Source organism: Amphiura filiformis, chromosome 13, assembly GCF_039555335.1.
Source record: "Amphiura filiformis chromosome 13, Afil_fr2py, whole genome shotgun sequence".
NCBI classification, from domain to species: Eukaryota; Metazoa; Echinodermata; class Ophiuroidea; order Amphilepidida; family Amphiuridae; genus Amphiura; species Amphiura filiformis.
In genome coordinates this window covers 12,807,182-12,831,315 of record NC_092640.1, presented here as the reverse complement: position 1 = coordinate 12,831,315, position 24,134 = coordinate 12,807,182, and the positions used below count along the sequence as shown (strand labels likewise).

The following is a 24,134-nucleotide window of genomic DNA, read 5'->3' as shown; positions in this document are numbered from 1 at the left end:
GCCATATAAATTATATCAGAGAGAATCAGCCATCGCTGAACAGAGACGGGGCCGATACAAGTTTCCAAGAGTCTACGACCCGATTTTGGGGTCAATTGTCCGTAAGGGCGTTGACCCATAAACTTGTGCTTCCAGTCTGCTGATGAAAGTCGAAGTATCGGCTGAAAATTCCTGGTACGCAAATGTTTGTGTTGTGATCAAAGAATTAACCAATTGTAAAGTTTACTTCGAGGACTGTTGAATATAAAAAAATATCAATTTTTAATAATTTGCCATATAGTCACTATAAAGCCCCATTTTGCAAACTGATATTTTACGCCATGATCACTTACAAATGTATATACAGCCTTTATGTTTGGAACAAAAAAATATCTTAACCTAATCAATCACTGATTTTATTCCAACAACATGTGGCGTGCTTTTTGTCAACCAAAAGAGATTCCCAACATTTGGTATTCTAACTAGGTCACGTAATGCATAACTTGTAATTTTGTAGTGTACGAGGAAATATAGAAACTAGTGTGCTTTAGGTGGTACTACACTCCCTAATAAATTTTGTGACTAATTTTACATATTTCTCAAAAAATAACTACACACTGGTAACAAAAGTTATGTAAATTATAGGGGCAAGGAATCCAATTACTTCACTGAAATTTCAGCGATTCAAGTTCAAGTTCAAGTTCAATTTTATTAAATACATTCAGGCCTTTGGCCCATAGTATTACAAAATATTTTGCATTATAAAGTATCACAAATACACAAGCAACACAAGTTATTTTACAATATAATGAGAAAACAGCATTATAGCAAATTTCTTCTTAGCAAATCCAGAATTAGATGTTGCATACCTCGATCAATGACAGTTTCGTGCTAAGACCTCGACGGCTGCTTCCTGGCGGAGAGGACGTTGGTGGCGCTGTTTGTTTTAGGACTTGGTCATAAATATGCGGAAGAAAGTAGTTCCCTTGGTCTCTGTTGAGTGTTTTGGCCCCTTCTTTCTTATCCAGATGGCTTCCTTGATATATCTCTTATTTCTGTTCTGTTCCCTTTTCTTTTATTTCTGACTGTTCCCATCCAATAACATGGTTTTCCTCAGAAACATGATCAGTTATTGCCGATTTGTTATCCTCCCCTGTAATGGAGGCCTGTCTCTGACATCCAGTGAAGGCTTTCTTTGAAGCCTTTTCTGCTTCAGTTTTATGTTCTTTCAATCTGGTGCCAAATAGTCTAGATGTTTCGCCTATGTAGGACTTGTCACAGTTGAGACACGGTATTTCGTATGCACAGTCTGAAGTTTGGGTTACATCTCGTTTATCTTTTGGATGGACCAAAAAATGTCTCAGTGTCTGATGTGGTTTAAAGGCGGTTCTGATACCATGTTTATTGAATACTCGCCGAACGCGTTGGGAAAGTCCTTCTTTGTAAGGAAGAACTGCCATCCCCCTAGATTTGGACTCAGTTTGTTTCTTGTACTGTGGTATGCTCTTTTTTCGGCGTTTGCTTAAAGGCCCATTCCGGATAGCCACAAATTTTGAGAGCTTCTTCACTGAAAGCCTTCACTGGATGTCAGAGACAGGCCTCCATTGCAGGGGAGGATAACAAATCGGCAATAACTGATCATGTTTCTGAGGAAAACCATGTTATTGGATGGGAACAGTCAGAATAAAAGAAAAGGGAACATATTAAATAAGAGATATATCAAGGAAGCCATCTGGATAAGAAAGAAGGGGCCAAAACACTCAACAGAGACCAAGGGAACTACTTTCTTCAGCATATTTATGACCAAGTCCTAAAACAAACAGCGCCACCAACGTCCTCTCCGCCAGGAAGCAGCCGTCGAGGTCTTAGCACGAAACTGTCATTGATCGAGGTATGCAACATCTAATTCTGGATTTGCTAAGAAGAAATTTACTATAATTATTTCATTGACAATCCTGATGATCTTATTTGCGGAGAAAACAGCATATTGATGAAGAATTTTACATGAAAAGTGATTCAAGACAAGTGGTTCATTTAAATAAACGTATGTTAAGAAATGAGGTACATTCTAGCGGTACCTCTTTTCTTATCATTAATAACGTTTCGCTTGTTTTGAGTTACTAAAATTCCAGTGTAGTAACTAGATTCCTTGCCCCTATAATATACATATCTTTTGTTACCAGTGTGTTATTATTTTTTGAGAAAAATGCAAAAATAGTCACAAATCAAGGGGTGTAGTACCACCTTAAGGATTTTCATTATCTAAATCAATATATTATTGAAATATAACATTTTGATGTTTTGTAAAAGTTCATTCTACAAATCATATAATTTAAAAACTTGCTTGATTTATTGTTGTTAATGAGATATGTACATTTTACAAAAGTGTTACTGTTTCAGCCCTCTTTACAACATAACTCAAGAACCACAGGACCTACAAAAGTATATCTGTGATATTTGAATTCTTCTACTGAACTGAGCAATGATATTTGCCAAAGCTCACTGCCATTCGCAAGATGCCGTGAACTACCAAATCGCAACAGCTTAAAATAGTTGCTAACCTTAAATTGAGGTATTTTCGTTGATAATTACTGCTACTATTGATTTCACTTCGACTCTAGAAGATTTAGTAGCCGAGTAGTTTTGAATAAATAATCCTCTTGACGCTGAAGTTTGGACTTTTCCACTGCATTTCCCTAATGTCTCTGATTATCCCTTTAAAGGAAAAGCGTGCGATGTTACTTACAATGGCAAGGACAGATCAATTCAATAATACACTATTTTAGAATTATTCCCATCAGATAATCGAATCAAGGTCATAACAAACACGTACACACGGGACGAGATTTTCATTTTTGCAAGAACAATATATTGCTGAAGATGCAGTAGCGGAAAGTGACAACACTTATAACAATAGACGCGGCAAAATGATTGACATTGAATATGACAATTGATTGTGAGCTTTACTCTGGATGTGCGGCTGCCAAATAGTGCTTTATCAACATGATCAAGTTGGTTTTGCCAGTAAAATAAGTGAAACTAGAGAACAACAGCATTTCTTGCTGCTGCAACTTCAACTTCAAGTTGATTAAGTAACAGGTATTTATAGCAGCTTCCAACTTCAATGCAGTTGGCACTCTTTGCGCAATTAATGAGCATTCAACACTGACAACTTTAAATAAATTTTAGCCAATGCCATTTGTAGTAATTGTTTCAACTTATTGTGCAATTTGGTAGGTAGAGGACCAGGACATCATGTTGGTGCTTGGGGAAATACCATGGTTTCTTTCAAATAAATCTAGCCACCTTTTGCTTCAGCCACTTTTGCACTTGCTTGTGCAATAGTGCAAGCCAAGCCCCTAGATGACAACTGATACCAATCCAAAAATACATGCAGTAACATGCAGGCTGTGCTGGCTACTTGGAAGCTTGGCAAGCTGCCAGGGGAGACGGAGAAACCCACTTACACCATTACACAAAGATCTGGCATTATTAGCATTAGTGTAATAGATAAGTAAAGTATTTTTTTTCGCTGATAATTCAACAGGTAGTACAATACCGTATGATATTATGGAAGGGGAGGGGTAATATTATCACCCTGGGCAATTAAAGATTTCCAAGGTGAAGGTCAAAGTTTATACAGGTCAAAATTCAAAACTGCTGATTTTTTTAAAAACCCATACCAAAATATTCTTCTGATCATAAGGAATTAGAAAAAGTATTGATTGACCTATTATAGTACAGGGTACTATGTGGTGATATTTGAGTTAGCCTTTTTGTCTTGCTAATTAGTGGAACCAATGCATCCTTACACATCAAAGGATAAAACTAGAATTGATTCCATTTTTTTCTATGCCCCCTGACGAGGGGTCGAAGGTCATAATGGGGGCCAAAATGTAAAATTTGTTCTATCATGCTGTAATATACCTCAAATTGCTCCTCTCTTTGCTAGGAATATATAAATCAATTGTCATATTGCACTATGGTGCTTGGTTTAGGAGTTATCATGCTTATAGAGTAAATTGCAGTGGCGTACCGTGGCCGCCCCAACCCCGGGGGGCTGAAGAAGAAACAATTTTGCCGCCCCTTCTTAACAGCCCGAAAAGGTTGACCCAATTTTTTTCACGGTCGTTTGAAAAAGTGAAGAGCAAAAAAAACAAAACAAAAAGGATTTTAGGCGCTAGCGCCCTAAAATCAACCTATTTTCAAAATTTGTTATGCTTTTTCAATTTTTTGCGCCCTTTTTTCTTTGTTAATTCGTTTTGACGCCCCATTTGTTTTTGCCGCCCCTGTTTTTTGCCGCCCCTTCGTTTTGGCTTCCCCCTACTTTGACCCCGGGGGGCTGGCGCCTCCAAAGACCCCCCAAAATACGCGCATGAATTGGGTCAAATGTCAAGTATCTCATGCTTAAGAGCCAAATTTTCAAAATGCACCTTTTCAATCGCGTCAAACGAAACAGGAAAATAATTTGTTTGAGAAATGTATATACCTCAGAATCGGATGAAATCAACGGTTATGCATACACATATTCGTTTTTAAGGTCAATATGAGTCTCTTTTAAATGAAAACACGTCATTCGTGCTTGATAATTATTTTTCTAACATATAGCCTAAGGCATAACGTTGTGATTGCCAGATTAAGAGCGTTCATTTAAATTTTGTTATTAATTCGGCTCACAATTGCAAGCCATAAAGCAAACGCAAACGCAAAACGCAAACGTGTCCCTTATACGCGAATATTTTTTCTCAATTGTAGTAAATAGCGTGTACAGTCAGTCTACTCTACTCGGACGCACACATTGTGCCGACTTTGAAGGCACCCATACCTCAGCAGAGACGCAGCACTGCGCACTGTTTACGCGCTGTATACGCAAGCATTGTCACTTTGTACTTCAGAGTGGACAAACTGTAACAATCATTACTCTTACCTGTAACAGTTTCCAATGACTGGTGACTTCTGCCAATTCTTGCGTAATGAAAGACAGCATTTCACCCATGAGGCAAATCTTTGTAGGCGGTGTGTAAAGTAACTCAAACAGGCCCGTCATGGCCACGCCTATTGATGCCTAGAACAAAAACAAATCATTTTAATACCATGGTGGTAAAATCATTTACAATGGTAAGTCTATGGTTGGTTATAATAATAGACACCAAGAAACCCAGAGATTTTACCAATACAAACCTTTAAAAGCATGACTATATGAAGCAAAAATTATGTAGCTTTAGAAATGTTCGCCGATCGTAGCTTTATCTTGAAATGCCAATAGCTGCATACCCCTCTTATGGTTTGCCAAAAAATAGCTTGCCCGTAAAATTCACCCTCATATACAACTGGCCACACCTTGTTGTGTCACAATACTGAGTTCCCATTATGCAAAAATAGTTCACCAGTTAGCCAAAAACTATAAAAATCCACTTAACGTGCAATTTGGAGTTAAGGTTTTACCATCTAAATGTTTTTTTCGTCATTCAAGGTAGTGCAGGTAATGATAAGATTACTTTATATAAATGATTTTCTTGTCATTCAAGGTAGTACTGGATGATGGCAAGATTACTTTATTAAATGTTTTTCTCGTCATTCAAAGTAGTGCAGGTAATGGTAAGATTACTTTATATAAATGATTTTCTTGTTATTCTATGTACGATCAATTGTCTACGTTCAAAGTTGTCAGATATATGCCTACGTGTAATTATGCTAGTTGTATTTATATACCGTAAAAACTCGATAGTTAGCATATGTGCTTACTATCGAGCGCTTTTGAAAACATGAAAATTGTACGAAAGTCCGGCGCTTTACCAACTGAGCTAATGGGTTTGAGACACATTTGTAGGTTTACTTGTTCTTAGGGAACAGGCCAAAAGATCGATGACGTCCTATAAACGAAACTAGTTTCGTTTAGGGGGGAGGGGGTAAAAATACTCGATTACGTTTGTATAAAAAACATCGAAGAATATGTCATTATATATTTGTAAGTTTTTCACTTTTCCTCATCAATATGGTTTTTATTACAACAGAAATTGCAAAACTGTTTTTCAAAAATATAAATATATTGCAATATTCAATATTTCCCCATGATTTGCATCAGTTGAATACATTGACGCAAACAAATAAGGGCGCATGATATTAATTAATATGTGACTGGACACTACGAATGAGCCTTAAACTCGGCAAATTGTATTCTGAGTTACATTGTAAAATGTGCGTGAAGGTCGTATTCATAGTATCTGAATTCGGTGCGACAAGTTATCTCATTAAACACTGTTTAAACCAATCAATAATCCTATTATTGAAGAGGATAATAAGCGTCTACCTATTTCTATAGAATCCTTAAATAGTTCTTGTCTTTGTTTGCTAAATCCTGTTCAAGTGGTGGATAACAAAGCATTGTATTTTGTCTAGGTATGTATAACCAACAATTTTAATTTTAAAACAATGAGAGGACATTCCTGAACCTCGTTGACTTGGGGATGATTTGAAATGACCGACAATTATGACCGAAAAAAGTTTGTTGAAGGAACAGACTTCAACAAACCATAACCCCGCTTCTGGATATCGTTTGAAGTCAAATGATATACCATTTTAAAGCTTATGATATATATTTTCTAAACACGAAATAAAACAAAATTGACCGGGGCCGACTTTACGGCTGATTCGTGGTGTCCAGTCACATATATGCGACAGAGACTTTAGCTTGGTATCACTCAAAACTTTCCCGGCATGCTCGTCGTACTCAGATATCATGAAACCCCGTATCGGTTACTCGTCATTTGCATACTTCAATTTGAACTTGCTAGCCAAGCGAAAACAATGACCCAGTTTTGGAAAGAGAAGGAACCGGAGTACTTATCAAATAATATACATAAACATGATAGAGGCCTACGCCAATAATAATTACCAACTCGCTCGTACTCAGTTTAGTAGAACATTAAAGTGAAGTAGGTCCTACACACTCCGAATTACATGTGCTGAGATTGGGCGATGTTCTTGAAGGACTGATCAAACTATAGTTGATAATAGTTCTTCTGAAATATGGTGAGAATAATAATAATTGGTATGGGTTTTAACAAGATTTGATCAACTTTGAAATTTCACCCCCTGCATAAGCATCCATTTTGGATTAATCATTAATGCAAACTCCGCGCTGTTTCACAAATTGATTTTCGGTGACTTTTGCTATGTTATTTAATATGCTTTTCTGATATGAATGGTGATAAATGAATTCTGTTGCAATTAGTGGTGGGTTAAACCTCTTATTTTTCTTAATTTGACTATGCTACAAGTTAAGCGCCATTTTGTCTTTCTGAGGTGCATTTTATATTTGGTTATAATTATTTGTTAATTTTCGTATTTATGTGTTCAACCTTGGTGTTTTTTCACTAAAGAAGGAACCAAGCTGTTATCTGTAGTGTAACAATAGCAAAATTAATATTTAATATTATAGCTACCTGAGATTAGCCTTGAGACGTGCTTTGAACTGAAATTAATTTCAGATACATGTAATACATGTATAAGGCAAGAATGTATATTTTAATAAACAGATAAAGAAGGAACCAAACTCTAAGGCTTTTGTCTGTAGTGTAACAATAGTAGAGTTGATTTTTAATTTTATAGCTACATGAGATTGGCCTTGAGATATGCTCTGAACCACTAGACTTATAAATTAAGCTTGTTGTAGGTCCTGGAATAAACTATTGGGCTTCATATGTATTTTGAGAATGTGTAATAAAATCAGCGTATTTTTGTTGATATGCAGGCTTTATTTAATATTTACCCACCCAAAACAATACTAGGGATAACCATATGTCCAGTTTAATATACCCAGTTTATACCTTTAAATATATGACCCAACATTTTCAACATTTCAGAATTACGTTTCTGGCAGGGAGGGAGGGGGTCGGCCGAGAAACGAAACTAGTTACGTTTATAGGACGTCATCGATCTTTTGGTTTGTTCCCTTATATAGCTTTGTGTATCGATGACTTGTCCAAAACCCTTTAAACTTTGTGGATGGGGCTCTTCATGTATGTATGTTTTAAAAGCGCTCGATAGTAAGCACATATGCTAACTATGGAGTTTTTACGATATTATGCCATAGAAAAAGAGGAAAAACCTTATTTCAAACCCGATTTTCTTTCATTGAAAAGACAAAATGAATGTTAACTTGTTAAGAATATTATTTAGTTGAATTTATTGCATTATTACTACTTACACCAGCCGAATCACATGAATGTTCTATCATGAGATTTTTTAGAACTATAAATCTGCTGTTTGTCAAGAAGTATACAACAAAGCCCCAAATAAATCTAATTATTTCATTAATTTGAGCGAAAATTAGCAGCGAAGAATCGAACCAGCGGAGAACTAAAATTGGCTCTCACGGGAGTGCCACCTTTACCAGTAAGTAATTCAAATCTTCGGAGTTTTTAGGTTAATTTAAAGAATGTCAAGAAAAGCTGGGTCAAGGTTGTCTTATTTTTATTTGTTCCTAAGGAAAGAAATAGTGTTCAATAAGAAGTTCAATTTAAATCTAAAAGCTTTTTCATAAAGCTTATATAAGAGTGACATTTTCCTTTGTAACAGTTATTGGCTTTAAAATCGACCAGGAAGATAAAAGCCGTTTTGCTGCTTTAGACAATTATTAGTCTGACCCATTTGTAATGCGGTTTGCGTTTTTTGTTTTTGTTTGTTTTGTTTTTATCGTTCAACAATGCCAATTTGGGGCATTGTATTATATCCGAAATGCAATGCAATTCTGTAGTGTTTTCATACAGCACACCCCCATGTAGGTTATAATAGGGCCTACAGTACAGAATAGTATAGTCTTCAGTCTTCAGTCTTTATGCTCCTAAATAAAGCAGATAGCTTGTCCAAGGAGAAATGTGCTGCTCAAAACACAGGTGCAGTTGTGCCAATAGTGCAGGATATGTACAAGATGTGCGAGTAAAAAAAAAAACTCCAGATGCTTAGAGAACCTGGTGGACTGCAGAAGGCTGTAGAGCTCTAACTGCAGGGAGTGCTGCTGACTGGAAGGCTTGGACTGATGTTGATGTTACAGCTTCCACAGGCAGGCAGTTCCAAATTGGTATCGTGCGAATGAAGAAAGAATACTTGTAAGTGTCCCGAGATGCTCGGATGGGCTGATACCGGAGATGGTGGGTTAATCTCCCAACGGTTGGATGCAGTTTGATGATGGGTGGAAAGTTAACATTTATGAGTCCATGATGTATTTTGTGGAACATTGAACACTGAATGAACAGTCTCCTTGTTTTAAGAAGGTCCAGATCTAACTGATGAAGTAGTGTTGTGACGCTAGCCCGCCTATCAAAGTTTCCACAAATAAATCGGGCTGCTTGGCGCTGGACTGTTTCCAATGACTTGATGTCCCTAGATGTATATGGACTCCATGCTGATACAGCATATTCAAGCTGCGGTCTTACTAAACTTTGGTAAGCCTTTAGTTTCACCTTCTGTGAGCATGGACCAAGATTTCTTCGGATGACCCCAAGGGTACTCACTGCCTTAGATCGAATGTTAGCAATGTGCTCTTTGAAAGTCAAATCACTGGAAATGGTGACTCCGAGATATTTGTGACTAGCAACTTTTTGGATGACTTGTTTAGCTACAGAGTAATTGAAGACAGACTGCTGCTTTTTACGGGTGATGGTGAGATGTTGACATTTTGATGCATTGAAGGCCATTTGCCAATTGTCAGCCCATGCATGCAAAGACAGCTTGCAGATCTTGCTGTAATATCTGATGATCTTCAGGTCCCCGGATTTCTCGGTATAGGATGCTATCATCGGCGAATAATCTGATGTTGGACTTTATCCCACTTGCAATATCATTAATATATATCAAGAAGAGTGTAGGACCAAGGACAGATCCTTGTGGGACCCCTGAGTGTACTGGGGCCCAAGCTGAGCACTGACCATTGATGTTAACAGACTGTTTGCGATCTGACAAGAAGCCTTGTATCCATTTGAGTGTTCTTCCCCTGATGCCATAATGGTCTTTGTGGCCAATCTATGATGAGGGACCTTATCAAAGGCCTTACTAAAGTCCAGCAACAAAACATCCATTTGCCCACTTCTATTCAAGCATTCTGCCCAGTCATGAACTGCCTCGATAAGTTGCGTCTCGCAGGATCTTTTTTCCCTGAAGCCATGCTGGTTGTCTACTATGATGTCATTTGCAGAGAGATGTTTGGACATGTGTGATAAAACAATATGCTCCATTATCTTGCATGAGATACAGGTCAAACTGATTGGCCTGTAATTTGCTGGATTTGATTTGGTACCCTTTTTGTATATCCCAGTTACATGAGCTTTCCTCCAGTCATCTGGAAGCTGGCCAGTCGCATACGATTGCTGAAAAATATAATGCAACATTGGACCTATCTCAGTGGCATAGTCGTGAAGAAGTCTGGCAGGAATGCTATCAGGTCCCCCAGCTTTAGATGTGTTTAACTGCGCCAGTTGTTTAATCACTCCAGCCAGTTCGATGTCTAAGTCATCTATACTGGAGAATGGCGAAGGGCCCTTGTCAGGTACGGATGTCAGGTCTTCATGCGTAAACACCGATGAAAACTGTCTATTTAGTGCCTCCGCTTTGGATTTGTCAGATGTAAAAGACTCTCCATCAACTACCAAGGTAGGTATGCCAACAGCTTCCCGCCTCAGTGATCTTATAAATGACCAAAATGTTTTCGGACTGGTGTCAAGACTAGGCCCTAAGATTTCTTCCATGTAGTGATGGTACGATTCACGGAGTAATTTGGTTACATGATTACGCTGTATCTTGTAAGAGCTCCAGAATCTTTCAGATTTGGATTTTCTTGCAGCACTGTATAATTTGTCCTGTTTCCTCATATGCTTGATTATATGATGGTTTATCCAGGGGTGGGATGGTTTCCCCTTGGACATATGATGGGGGACAGACTTTTCCATAGCTTCCAACAGAAACGTTTTAAACATATTCCAGTTTTCATTGACTGTTCTTGTGTCTGGCTTGCTCTGGAAAAACTCAGTTTAAGTATGCTCTTTAGATTTTCTGTGTCTGCTTTCTTAAAGTTGAATACCTTATGTGGGCATTTGTTTTGCCGTTTAGGTGCCAGATTGATTTCAAAGATTAGTATATCGTGATCACTGATGCCGGAAGAAACTCTAATATTGTTCACGATATTTGGGTTTGTTGTACACACCAAGTCTAAAACATTTTGAGAACGGGGTCTCGTAATCAGTCTGTTCAGCTGGGTCAACCCTGTTTCGGTGAGGAAGTCGAGGAACCCATCATGCAGCTTTTTGCGTGGGCTTCCAATTTTGGTCACACCAAGATCCCAATTTATATCAGGAAGGTTAAAGTCACCACATAATAAGATATTTGTGAGACTTCCATTGTTCTTGTTCATAATCTTGGCTAAGCTGTAAAATAAATGGTCAAAAGGCTCAGAGCCACTTTTAGGTGGATGGTAAAAACTACCGATGTAGATCTTCCCGGCATTGACAAATTCCATAGACGACCACAATATTTCACAAGGGGTATCTAACTCGGGCATTTCCACCGAGACAAAACAATCTTTCACAGCAAGAAAGACCCCTCCGCCTGCTTCATTCCTATCTTTGCGGGTGACATTATACACTTCTGGGAAAATTGAGTACGTTGGAATTGTTGAGCCTAATTTAGACTCACAACCTATGATGACATCCGGATTATGTTCTTTCACAACTGCTTGAAGACAGTCTTCCCTTTTCACCTTTCAAGCCATCGCAATTTATCACCATTGTTTTCAGCTTTGGCAAGCTACGTTTCTTTGTTTTCAGTGACGATTTGGATCTACGATCATTAGATTTTGTTGGAGTAGAAGTGTCTTGAGGAACAAAATTGCTACTTATATTAAGTTCAGAATCGTCAGTTAATGCTTCAAAGGAATTATGACTAGAAAACTGATCACTGTTGAAGAATGCAGAACCAATGTTGGGCATTCCACATTTGTTGCAGAGCCAAGACAAATTTGGATGACACACATACAGCTGGTAAATTTGGTCTGAGATAATGGCACAGTCTTTATGATACCAAACATCACAGGTGTCACATTGTATGGCTACATGCCCATCTTCAAAAAAATAGAAATGACATCTCACCCTACACTACTGCAATTTCATGGGTTTGTATAGTATTCATGTTCCGTTTAAGCTGTATGCAGTATGTAATACATTTTTGAAGTTGGCATATTGTCGATATTATAGCAGATTTACAACAAAATTTCCGATAAAATGAAAAATAAAATAAAATTCAACTTCTGCAATTTTTCAAAATCTAATGCTCGCGGGGGACATGAAGCAGTCTATTTTCTTAGTCGGCCTCTGAGTTTGATTTCCGGTTACCAATGACTTTCAATCTGTTCAGATTCAGCAACCATGAACAACCGAATTCCAGCAGACAAAAAACGTGATTAAAATGTTACAAAATATTTTCCGAAAATGTCATATAACGTTTTAATGATATGAAATGTCGAGTCTAGGAAATACAGCAAAAACATTTAAAAAAACTATTATCACAAAATGTTAAAACAATGTTGTGTAAATGTTATTGCAAACATTTGTTACCAAACATTAATAAAAATTGTTTTGTCGACTTAAAAAAAATAACGTTATGAACAACGTTTTCTGAAAGTTGTTTGAAAACATTGTAAAAATGTTGTGAAAACGTTTGATAACTTTGTTGTGGCGATATATTATTTTATATCCCGTGCCTATTTTAATTTATTTATTTATTCAAAAATCATGGTGTCATTCACCTCGAGTGAGATCACTCTCTCGTATCATTTCGATTAGACTATCGTTAAACGTCACAATGGTCTTTTGTAAACGAAGGTTTTGTGGACGATGCAAACGGATGTTTAATTGTAGTCTGTGGCATTCACTCAGATGGTTAACATCTGTCCATAAACTCTCCGTGTGAGTCAAGATTTGAACACAACTTCTTATTTTAGAGCGAGAACAATTCTTGCTAATTATTACTTGATAATGTAGTTTGTTCTACTCCTAGTTCACGTGTTAGTTTTAATATAAAGTTTCATACCGAATGAAGAAGATGTAGTAAGTAATAAATATAACTTAATTAACAGTAAATTGGGTTTTGGTTGTCTTCATGTTTGTGTGATAATACTCGTGCTTGGCTGATTCTAAAAGCCTAAATAAGTCCCTGGTTGAACCTCTGGTTCTATGAAGAACTTTATTTAGCGCCCCTACTCAGGCCAAATCTATGATGAAGAGACGATGAACCGAATACCAATCTTGAGGGACTAGCCGAGACGAGTGAACTAAGACGCATCTACCAAGCCGTGTGATTATTCCCTGGTACCTACCTCGCCGGTTAAAATATTTAGCGAGTCCTATTCCCAAAGTTCTCTATTAGAACTTTTATAGAGTCGGGGCATTTTAACGTTTTCTGGTCAAATTTGTGAGACCTTTTAAACCACACATACTCGCCGGACGCGAGTTGTTAATCGGTGATGAATAACGGCGAAACATGATTGAATCCCTAATGAAGTCTTGACAATACGCAGGTGGTGGCCGCAATGCATTCTCTAAATTCAGTAAATTTTCATCGTCAACCGTGTAATTGAATGGGATTATTTTGAAATTTTAAAACGCTTGAAATATCACAAACAAATGGGCCTATGTTAATAAGTGATATAAATACAAGCTAAAACCGTTGGGGTTCGATAATGAACCCCACAAAACTAACCAAGTATATTGGAAATGCCATACGACCGGGCGGTTTCACAAGTTGCCGGCTCGATCATGTCATCCACCACCTGACAATACGCTCGTATTTCTGGCGGGGAAGCATCGTTAATTAATCTTGCGCGCTAGTTTGTAACGTATGAATGTTTCTATGTTCCAGTGTATGATGCGTAAGCCTCTTCCCTTGTTTGTATGATTATATTAGGCTGGCGGGTAAGCATCATTAATTGATCTCGTACGCTGGTATGTAGGCCTAATGTATTGTTTGTACTGTTTACCCTGACTGCTCTTATCATAAGTGCCAGACTTGAGTCCTGTTGATCATGCAGGGAAAATCTGTGTAGCTCAGTGGTTGGAGCGCTTTCCCCGCAAGCGAGAGGTCTGGGGTTCAAGTCCCCGCACAGGCAGGTATGTCGGGAGTTTTTATTCTGGTATATCTGTCAATGCATTTCATGTTTCCATTTGTAATTTCATGTTTAATTGTGGCAATGTGAGATGCGTAATTCTTCTTTCTCCTGTATATTATATTGATCTCATACGCTAGTTTGTAAAATAAAAATATTTTTTTGCCGTAACATCATGAAATTCTGCGACAAGTTTGGAAGAAACGTTACTTGATTCGATACTCGCATTGTTTAGGTATAAAACAATTGATATTTGTACTTCAATTATGTAAATCAACCACAATTTTATGCTGTATACATTTGAGCACTCGAAAATGACATCTTAATTCAAACTTTAGTTATAAAAAAATCGTTTTTGAAACTGCCATGGGCTTTGAGACATAACAATTTTTTAGCCTTATAAAAGGATGAAATATGCAATTTCATGATCTGCTTTGGGGAGAAATTACAGTAAAAGATTAAATCATTACCGTACGAAATGATAAATTCGTTCAAAATAATTTTCCAAGGCGCTGAAATGGTATTATATTTACTAACCCACTTAATCTTCTGAGCTGCAAAAATAGATTTTACATCAACCATTTTCAGCCCCACCTTGATCAATATCCCCAATAATTGTATTTCTCTTAACAAAACTTTTACCACCATTCCAAAGAAAATTATAAATAATAGTGTCAATTTGCTGAATCACGTGGTCAGGGATGTGAATCACTAATGCCAAATAAATAAATTTTGATGCAAAGGTTTTAATCAGAGGGATTTTACCAGAAAGGGATGAATTTCTAGTTTTCCAAATATTCAACAGAGTCTTTATATGCTTGATTTTTGAGACAAAGTTCAAATTCCCAGCAGCATCATTAACATAAAAAAATACACACCCAAAGCCTAAATAGGATCATTTGGCCATTCAACATTCACTGACTTTCTTTTGCAATTTCTCTTTGAACCAAGCCAAAATGCCCGAGATTTAATTCCATTCCAGAGACCTTAGTGAATGAATCTAAAACCTTCAAGAGATAACTTGCTGACTAAACATCATCTAGAACACATATAGTGTCATCTGCATACTGAATTAATTTTAGTTCAAAATTGTTCACAATTATACCAAAAATAAATGCGTCTCTACGTATTGAACATGACAACACTTCTATCGCCAAAATAAACAAGTAAGAGCTCAATGGGTCACCCTGTCTCACGCCACGCTCCACCGAGTGATGTGAGCCCATTATTAAGAATACAACTACTAATATTAGTGTAAAGGACTTTGACATACTTGACAAAACTTGGACCGAAATTTATTCGATTTAAAGCTTGAAAAACAAAATTCCACTCTAACGAATCAAACGCTTTTTCGAAATCTAAGCACAAAAGGAGACCTGAAATATTTTTGAATTTGGTATACTCCATTCATGATGCAGTCATGTCTACAGTAGAATTCATCTCGACCTTTGCAGGACTTAAACCCCATTAAAAGCTATCAAACCAAGATAACACTCATTGAAACAGCTCAACTGTCGGATCTTCTCTGGTTGTGCACATGTGTCTGTTTTACAAGTGCGATATCGCAATAAAGCTGGTATTATAGCTTCAGTTGGGTAACCGATTATAAAGGAAACGAAAGGAAACAATGGTATGTGGACCTTTGTTCACGAAATGAGACAATGGCCTGCTTTTTGTTAACCAGCATTCTTGAAAATGAGCAACATAATGATTGTTGACTTAACACGGTTTGGAAATAATTTCTTCATATTTTTGGTGTTATCTGTCGTTTACATATCCTTCCTAAAACACAAAAGTGCGACCCTCTCCAAACACCTAAATTAGCTAAAAATTTAGGACATGTTACAAAACTATATTTTCTAGAATTTCATAGAATAGTTTAAATGTAGCTTGTACAGTTTTTTTGTGGCATCCTTCAGAACGGAGCGGTCCGTTACCAATATAGCTCAATATTTTCGGTCAAATATCCATTCAATTAACACGGGGAGTTGGCTAGCTATGAGCCAGCTATGCTTTGCCCTCACTCATATTCTACGAAAGTGCGACCCCTTCTGAACATCTAACCTAGCTATAATTTTAGGTCATATTAGAGAAATATATTTGCTAGAAGTTTGGAGAATAGTTTAAATATTGGCCGGTTATTTTTCACACAGTGATGTTAACTAGGCAAATGCAATACCGTAAACGTTCGCCTAATGGCGCTTTTGGATTCTTAGAAATGTGAGAGCGCCATCCCTGTAAAAGCCGACTATTATCACTGATCATTAAGGGTACGTGTAGTTAAAGGGTGAAACCTATCGACACATACAATTATGAACAAGATCGAACAAACTTGTTCATGATAATGCGGTATTCATTCACCTGATTAGTTGTGGCCCAGTGAGCAGAGCATTAGACTATAGTGCGAGGATAAAGAGAACTTGTGGAGAAGATTGATGGTTCGAATCTCATGCAGTAATTTCTGACAGATTATGATGTATGTCAATGTTTTTTTTCTGATTTGAGGAAATTTTCTTGATTTTATCTTTAACATTGTTTATATAATTTTATTATTTTATCTTGTATGTGTCTTTTTTCATGATTCTTTGTTTTTATCGTTTCATTTTAGAGTAACTCAATCCATTCAATCAAATGTTGTAATGAACCTATTTGATTGTATAGTCATTTGTTATGTGTGTGAGACGAACTGTCGCGTGCGACAAGTCTTTCAATTCGCGCGAGTGTCCTTGCCTATGCATCAGTGGTCATAAGAGGTATATCATTTTATTCGAAGGGGGGTCCCAAATATACGGGGGGTCATAAAGTCTTGGAAAGAATAATAGGAGGGGTCATAAAATGTTTTATGACCAATGTACAGAAAGTGTGTTATTTTATTCAAAAAGGCTGATTTCAATACAATTTTGGGGTTTGGATCATAACATTTTTGTTGCCGAAATAGGGGGTGCGCAATTTTATTGACGCAGACTTTTTTGTAAATTTGGGACCCCCCCTTCCGAAAAAAATTATAGCCCTCTAAGAGGATTCAAAAGCAAACCTCTGCCCCAATAACCCCTAGCTATATTGTTTGAAACTGTTCCACGGAGGATGTATCATAATTGGCTCAGTCTTCAAATGATATAAATTAAATTTGAATGAGTGAACGAACAAAATACAACGACCAACTGAATAGAGGCTGTGCATATGACGTATCATCCCGTAAATATGGTGGACTACTCAAATGCATTCAACAAAAGCATGATTGCATCTACCGCGACAGTTCGTCTCACACACATAACAAAATGCACTACGATCAAATAGGTTGATGACAACATTTGATTGAATGGACTGCACTGCGCCATGATTACGGGGAAGAAACCGGTTCAAATCCTTTGTTTGGAGCCAATCGGTAAACGCAAGGCCTCTATAGCTATCATTGAATACGGGATGGCTAGGATTCCACAACACAATGAGAACATGTTATAAGGCGCTTTGGAAGGCACACAATACCCCCAATGGCTTTCCATATTATGTGCACTCAACAACTATTCAGTATCGAAGCCCGGTATCGAAGTTACGTAATGTTACTATGTCAACGGGATCACGCGCTTTTAAAAGTAATGAACCACGATCGAAACAATCAGTACACAAAAAGGCATACCAAAATAGCGTGATCGTAATGATCGCCATACAAACAGTGCTTGGTTCCGATACCATCACGGAGTTACGTAACTACTTCGTGGTCTGATAGTTATATGATCAATGGTCTGATCTACTTGGGTTCGATCCTTTTAAGAAAAGAAAATATAACTGATCATTTATAATGCATAAATGAATAAAGTAATGTAGTTCCACAATTTGAAACATTGAGGCCGTTCTATTTTTCAAAGGTCATTTAACTGTTAAATGTAGTGGAATATATCACGCATTGATATAGGTAGCAGGTGGAGCAAATTTTGTCAGCGGTTTTTGTTGCCGTTTGTTAGCAGTGCCTATTTATCTAAAAAAAATAAGAAAATTAAAATTAAATTAAAAAAAATTCACAATATTCGTTCGTAAAATGGGGACAAAATCCAAAAACATTTCTTGACCCTTCTTCACATAAAAGTGGGGGCAGAAATCAAGATTCGAACAAGTACCATTCACCATTCAAGGCGCACCCTCTACCGACTGAGCTAACGGGTCAGACAATAGAAGGGTGCAATTTTGAACTGAAGAATATTAAAAAATATGAAGAAATTACAATGTTATAAAAAGATTTACCAAAATGAGTTAGGTATAACGTATGAATCGATTTACAAATTAAGTCCAATGGCACTTTGAGAAAGAATACCTGAAGAAACCCCAAAACATTTGCTGCTCTAGCAACTAACCTAGTGACCTTAAGTATTGGGTCATGTCACGATATTTTTTTCTGAGGCATTATGTCCAGGTTTGCTCAATTTAACATACACGTATCCTTAATGCTGTTGAGATTTTACAAGGATGGCGCTCTCACATTTCGAAGAATCCAAAAGCGCCATTAGGCGAACGTTTACGGTATACTTCTAACATAGACTATTTGTAAAGGTCGCGCGTCAATGGTGAGAGCACTGTGTATTGTGTATAGGAAAACGGACAGTAACTGCAGTATGTATATTATTAATAGAACCAGGAATGTTGAGAGAAAGAACTGAGTCCCCAATGTATCTACCTTTAACAAACCCACTCTGATCAGTGTGAATCTTTGTAATTTCATGTTTAATTGTGCAAGTGTGCGATATATTAAGAATAATGATTAAGCATCATTAATTTGAACTCGTGGCTTCCAGTGTATGATGCGTAAGCTTCTTCCTTCGTTTGTATGGTTATAATTAGGCTGGCGGGTAATCATCATTAATTGATCTCGTACATTGGTATGTACCGTATGTATGCATGTCATGTTTCCATTTGTAATTTCATATTTAAAGCCATATTATAACATTTGCTGAGGAGAACGCCCTCAAAAAAATTAAATTCTGGTTTTTACACGATTGTAATGTACTTTAGTCAATAAAGATAATGTGCAAAAATCAAGACTTTAGGTGCTGTAGTTTTGTCAAAATCCGAGATTTTGAATAAAATGATGGAACCGGCGTTTTATTATAGTGGAAATATTAGTCGAACACGTATGCACAGTACGTACACGGCGTGCGTGATACAAATACACATACACCCAGAGGATCGTACCGTATTACAACCGCGGGAGTAACATGCATGGGCGCTAGTAGTAAATTCCAATTTTCTATGCTTTACCTCACTTGTTCGGCTCAAAATTAAAAGGCGACATATCTGACAGTAAAAGCTAACATTTTATGGAAAATAAATATTAATCTATTTTTACAGAAATGTTATAATAATTATGGCTTTAATTGTGCTAGTGTACAATGCGTATTTCTTCTTTCCCCTGAATATCTCTAGGCTTAATCGGTCCATACACGTTCAATTTTATTGGGCAATATCAAAGACCCTAGATACAAATTCTATGCACTATTAATGATCGTGCGTACAAGGTTACAATGCAGTGTGCACTTTTTGTATCTAGGGTCTTTGATATTGCCCAATAAAATTGAACGTGCATATGGGCCGTTTTAGGCCTACGTGATCAAGAACTTACCTTAGTGTCTTTATATTCCAATATAAGCTCATACTCGGGCAATATATCCTCACGGTCATTGATGTCATCAATAGCCATCTGGATCGCAGACACACTCTGTAATGCATAATCCCCGATCCATCCAGGCACAGACAATGGAAACAAACCCGCCAAATATAACCTGGTTTTGTTACGTGCCACCGAAGATGAGCCATTGGCCGCCAATGGATCTGCACTGTAGACGTCGGATAGACCTTCTGGTGTAGTATGATCCGTGTTATGTGGATTTTGCGATGTACTCAAGATTGAGCTTTCCGTAACAATGGTATTTAAGGTTGTAGTGTGTAATTGACACTGAAATCCTTCCAAAAATAAGATTAATATAATGCACTTTGTCAGTTCAAAAATTAACCTTTTTTGTGAAGCCATCGTGTCTATTAACTAAATTATTTAGATACTTACAATTTGTAAGCTTTTCTAAAACAATATTCACATTACATAAGAATTAGGCAAATTAGTTGTCTACATATCTCAAACAACCGTCCGATCCAGATATCCCATCCTGAGAGCTTATCAAATCAGATCCATAATGAACTTTAAAATATTCTAGAGATGCGTCGAGCAATTGCAATTATTGCCGGTTTTTTTATATTTTAGTGCACGTTTCAGACACTTTATAGCTGTTGAGCGGAGGCAGCCACGACTAAATGCTACTGTAGAGATAATCCAAACGGAATGCCACAATTAAACAATCGTTGATTTGTGATTTTTCACAGCAGAAAGAGCTAAAGTGACTGAGTAAATCCGACAATGCGCATGTGCAAGTCAAGACGATACATTTATTACATATGGTCACAGTCAGATCACCGAGATACACATGTTCCTTCCGCACATCTATGACATCATGCAGTTATTGTTGCCTACATGTATGCACACAACACAGGAGCACTCACAATAGGCAATTGACCCCTACTGGTAGCGCTGTGATGAACTAGTTAGCGTCATATATCAAAAAGTATAACAGCTATGATTTTAGTACTTGCTCTATGTTACTTATTCTTTTCAAAAAATCTGAATTTTCAACCCGGTACAAGCTTTAATAACGGGGGACCATACATTTGTATGAGAAAGAAATCCTACCATCTATCCAAACTCCCGTGTTATTCCAATGCACATTGTGCTTCACCGGGCAGCCCTGGCTTGGTCGTATTTGGAAGATTGTTGTCACGAAACCGTAATAGGTACAAATTTAGTACTTTCTGTCAATCAAGTATGGTTTATTCTCTACATGTCAATCTTTAAATCATTAGCATAGTCCTTATAATAACGAGGACCGCCTTGATGAGTAAATGACAGCAAACCAGTGAAAAATACCCCAAAACTCGGTCAGTGGAGCTTCACCCGTACATGTCAATAGAGTCATTATCGATTGGATTAGTCGACCGTAGCGGACAATTCGATCGCTCATTGGATTAATATTATCACGTGGTAATAAATTTGCATTGGACAATAGATTACTATAATGGTTTAGTACTGCATATATCGGTTTAATCTTCACTAAGCCTGTTTATGGCTGGAAAGGTCACGGTGAATTTGCCGTAGACATAATGCACTATGATCAGTTATTGACAGCGCCACCTACGTCAGCTACCAACAGGAAGCAGCCGACGTCAAAGGTCAAAGCTGGTCGTTCAATTTGAAACTGAAGTGCTGTGTTACAGCACGAAACGTCATTGAGGTATGTTAACATCACCTTTTTTTTGGATTTGTTTTAGAACATTTTAATGTAATTTTAATCGACAATCCTGATGAATCTATTTGCGGATTATTCAAGTGCAAGCATCGAAATATGGCTTCATTCATCATTTTCTACCCCGGTATCCAAATATTTATCATCTGAATATCACATTCACGTGTATCGATCACGGGTATTGATTTTAGTGTCTCTGCTGTACAATGTAATTATTTACCAGGCGATGTCGGTGTGTGTCCTGTCATTAGTTTTTCACCTCTAGGTCTATAAAACGTATACAAAGTTTGGTTTCAATAACAGGGAATTTTTTTTCCTGACGACCCCATGTCAATAACGCATAGAAATGTTGTGGTTTTTTTGCCCCGGAAAGGTACGAATCCTACTTTCGGCAGCGGAAGAACCTGACGTCATCAGCATAAATCATAAATTGCAGCGATAAATCAGCCAATAAGCGATGTGCTACGGGCTGTGTCTGCGAAGTGTACGGGCTGTACGAATGTAAACACATAAACATGATCGTTTTGCAGTTAATTTAATCGCCATATTTCATTATTATAAAGCAATAATTTACAAAAAAATTGAAGGAGACTTTTTCGAAGAGATTTTTTTCGTTGATCGAGAAATCTATGCACGAGTTCTCGATATATTAAAATATAAGCTTTACATAATTGTAATTGATAATTTACATTCAGCATGCAATAAGTTTTCCTATTGGTGGGAGGGTAAAATGGGAGAGGGGGTTGGCAATTTATTTCCTACAAGGAGAGATAATACGCTTGACCTATTTTCTTCCCGTCACCCGCATCACGTTTTCAATTTGACCAAAACTTTCATTATTTTCATAAAAAAGTCAATTATCAGCAAATTGAGATGGAAATATCAAAATTGAAACTCTCAAAATGTCTGACATCCCCTGCTGATCATAATCAGCAGTTTTTCTTAGATGTAGGGGTAGAGGATACATGGAAATTTAAGGATAACCTCACCATGTTTCTAATGATTACAAAAATTGCAAATTTCTTTTCATTTTAATAAAAAGCAAATTCAAATCTTTTCTCAATCTGTTGCAAAATGTTTGTTCATTCGTTCATTCATTCGTTTATTTCCATATATAAAAATATACAACTACATCAAAAATATATCAATTACAATAAAGTACAAAAGAAACACAATATGGCGGAAAGGCAGGAAGGCCAATAAGGCCTGAGAATTGCCTTTCCCTGACGAAAAAACAAAACAAAGATTATGAAATCAACAAATATAAATAAAAATGACTAACAAACATGACAAATTACAGTGCTCGAGAATGGCCTAATTGTACTTAGAGATAAGATTTTGTTTAAGCTGTTTGCGGAAATGTTTTATGGACTTTGAGTTTTTAATTTTTTTGTCTAGAGAGTTCCAAAGCATGGGCCCGCTCGTTCGAATTTTATTTTTTGTTAACTGGAGATCATTATTTCGTCTTGTCTGGTAGTCATGGATGTCAGAACGTTTTGTAAAAAACTCATTAAATGAATTAGGTAGCTCATGTATGGAATTCTTGTACATAAATACACCGAGTTCAAGAGAATACATATCTTCTATATTTAAAATGTTGTATTTGGCAAATAAAGATCGGGTATGACTTCTATAATGACTGTTAGAAATTGTTCTTATTGCCCATTTTTGGAGTTTGGTCAGTTTATCTAAGTAAAGTTTACATGTATTCCCCCAGATTATAATGCCATAATTGAGGTACGGCAAAATAAAAGTATAATATAGGGTAAGTAATATTCGATCAGGAATAAAGTGTTTTAATTTGTTAATGATACCAATATTTCTCGACAAAGTTTTGGAAACGCAGTCAATATGACATTTCAGGTGAGGTTTTCATCTATTAAGACACCTAAAAATTTGGTATCTTTCACTCGGTCCAAAAGTGTGTTGTCTAGGACGATGTTTAAATCTTGCTGCACTTTGACTGATGTCATATGAGGCGTTCCTAATAATATATAATTTGTTTTGCTTGCATTAACTGATAACTTGTTTGCTCTAAACCAATTGCTTACTTCTTTCAATTCAGCATTCACGACATTTATTTGATTCGCAATATTTTCATGTGAGTAAAGGATAGTGGTATCATCAGCAAATAGTATAAAATCCAGAATATTAGAGGTACTAGTGATATCATTAACATATAATGTAAAAATAGTGGACCTAATATTGATCCTGGCGGGACACCACATACAATATCTTTAAGTTGTGAGTCACACGTGTTGTAGGATACATATTGCTTTCTATTATTAGATAATTTGTAAACCATTCCAATACCACACCACGAAATCCATAATGCTCTAATTTATGAAGAAGTATTTTATGGACAATTGTATCAAACGCTTTTGATACGTCTAAGAAAATTCCAATAGTTGGTTTATTAATTTTATCCAGCAGCTGTAATATAGCCATATAGGTAGAGTGATTGGATCGAAATCCAAATTGTTTGTCATTAAGGATTTCGTGAGTATCTATGTAGTTAACACATGATCTTAGAAGCATACCTGTTTTAGATGGTCTTTCATCAACAATATAGGTAATAGCCATATAAATGAAAGTTTTGCCAATAATACAATTTTCCAAAATAATGAATACTGAAATTAGACCTCATATTTCACTGGAAAAAA

General features: G+C 36.8%; 1 protein-coding gene across 1 annotated transcript in view; it reads right to left on the bottom strand.

Annotated features, from left to right (window-relative positions):
* The window catches only part of LOC140168015 (gamma-aminobutyric acid type B receptor subunit 1-like), a 68,709-nt gene extending 48,315 nt beyond the window's left edge, over window positions 1-20,394 (bottom strand). The window contains exons 1-2 of the mRNA XM_072191322.1: window positions 19,743-20,394; window positions 4,907-5,044 (exon numbers count right to left, since the gene is read on the bottom strand). Coding sequence (XP_072047423.1) covers window positions 4,907-5,044; window positions 19,743-20,150 — 546 coding nt within the window. The 5' untranslated portion in view covers window positions 20,151-20,394. The remainder of the gene's footprint in view (window positions 1-4,906; window positions 5,045-19,742) is intronic.
* Between the last annotated feature and the right edge of the window lie 3,740 nt (window positions 20,395-24,134).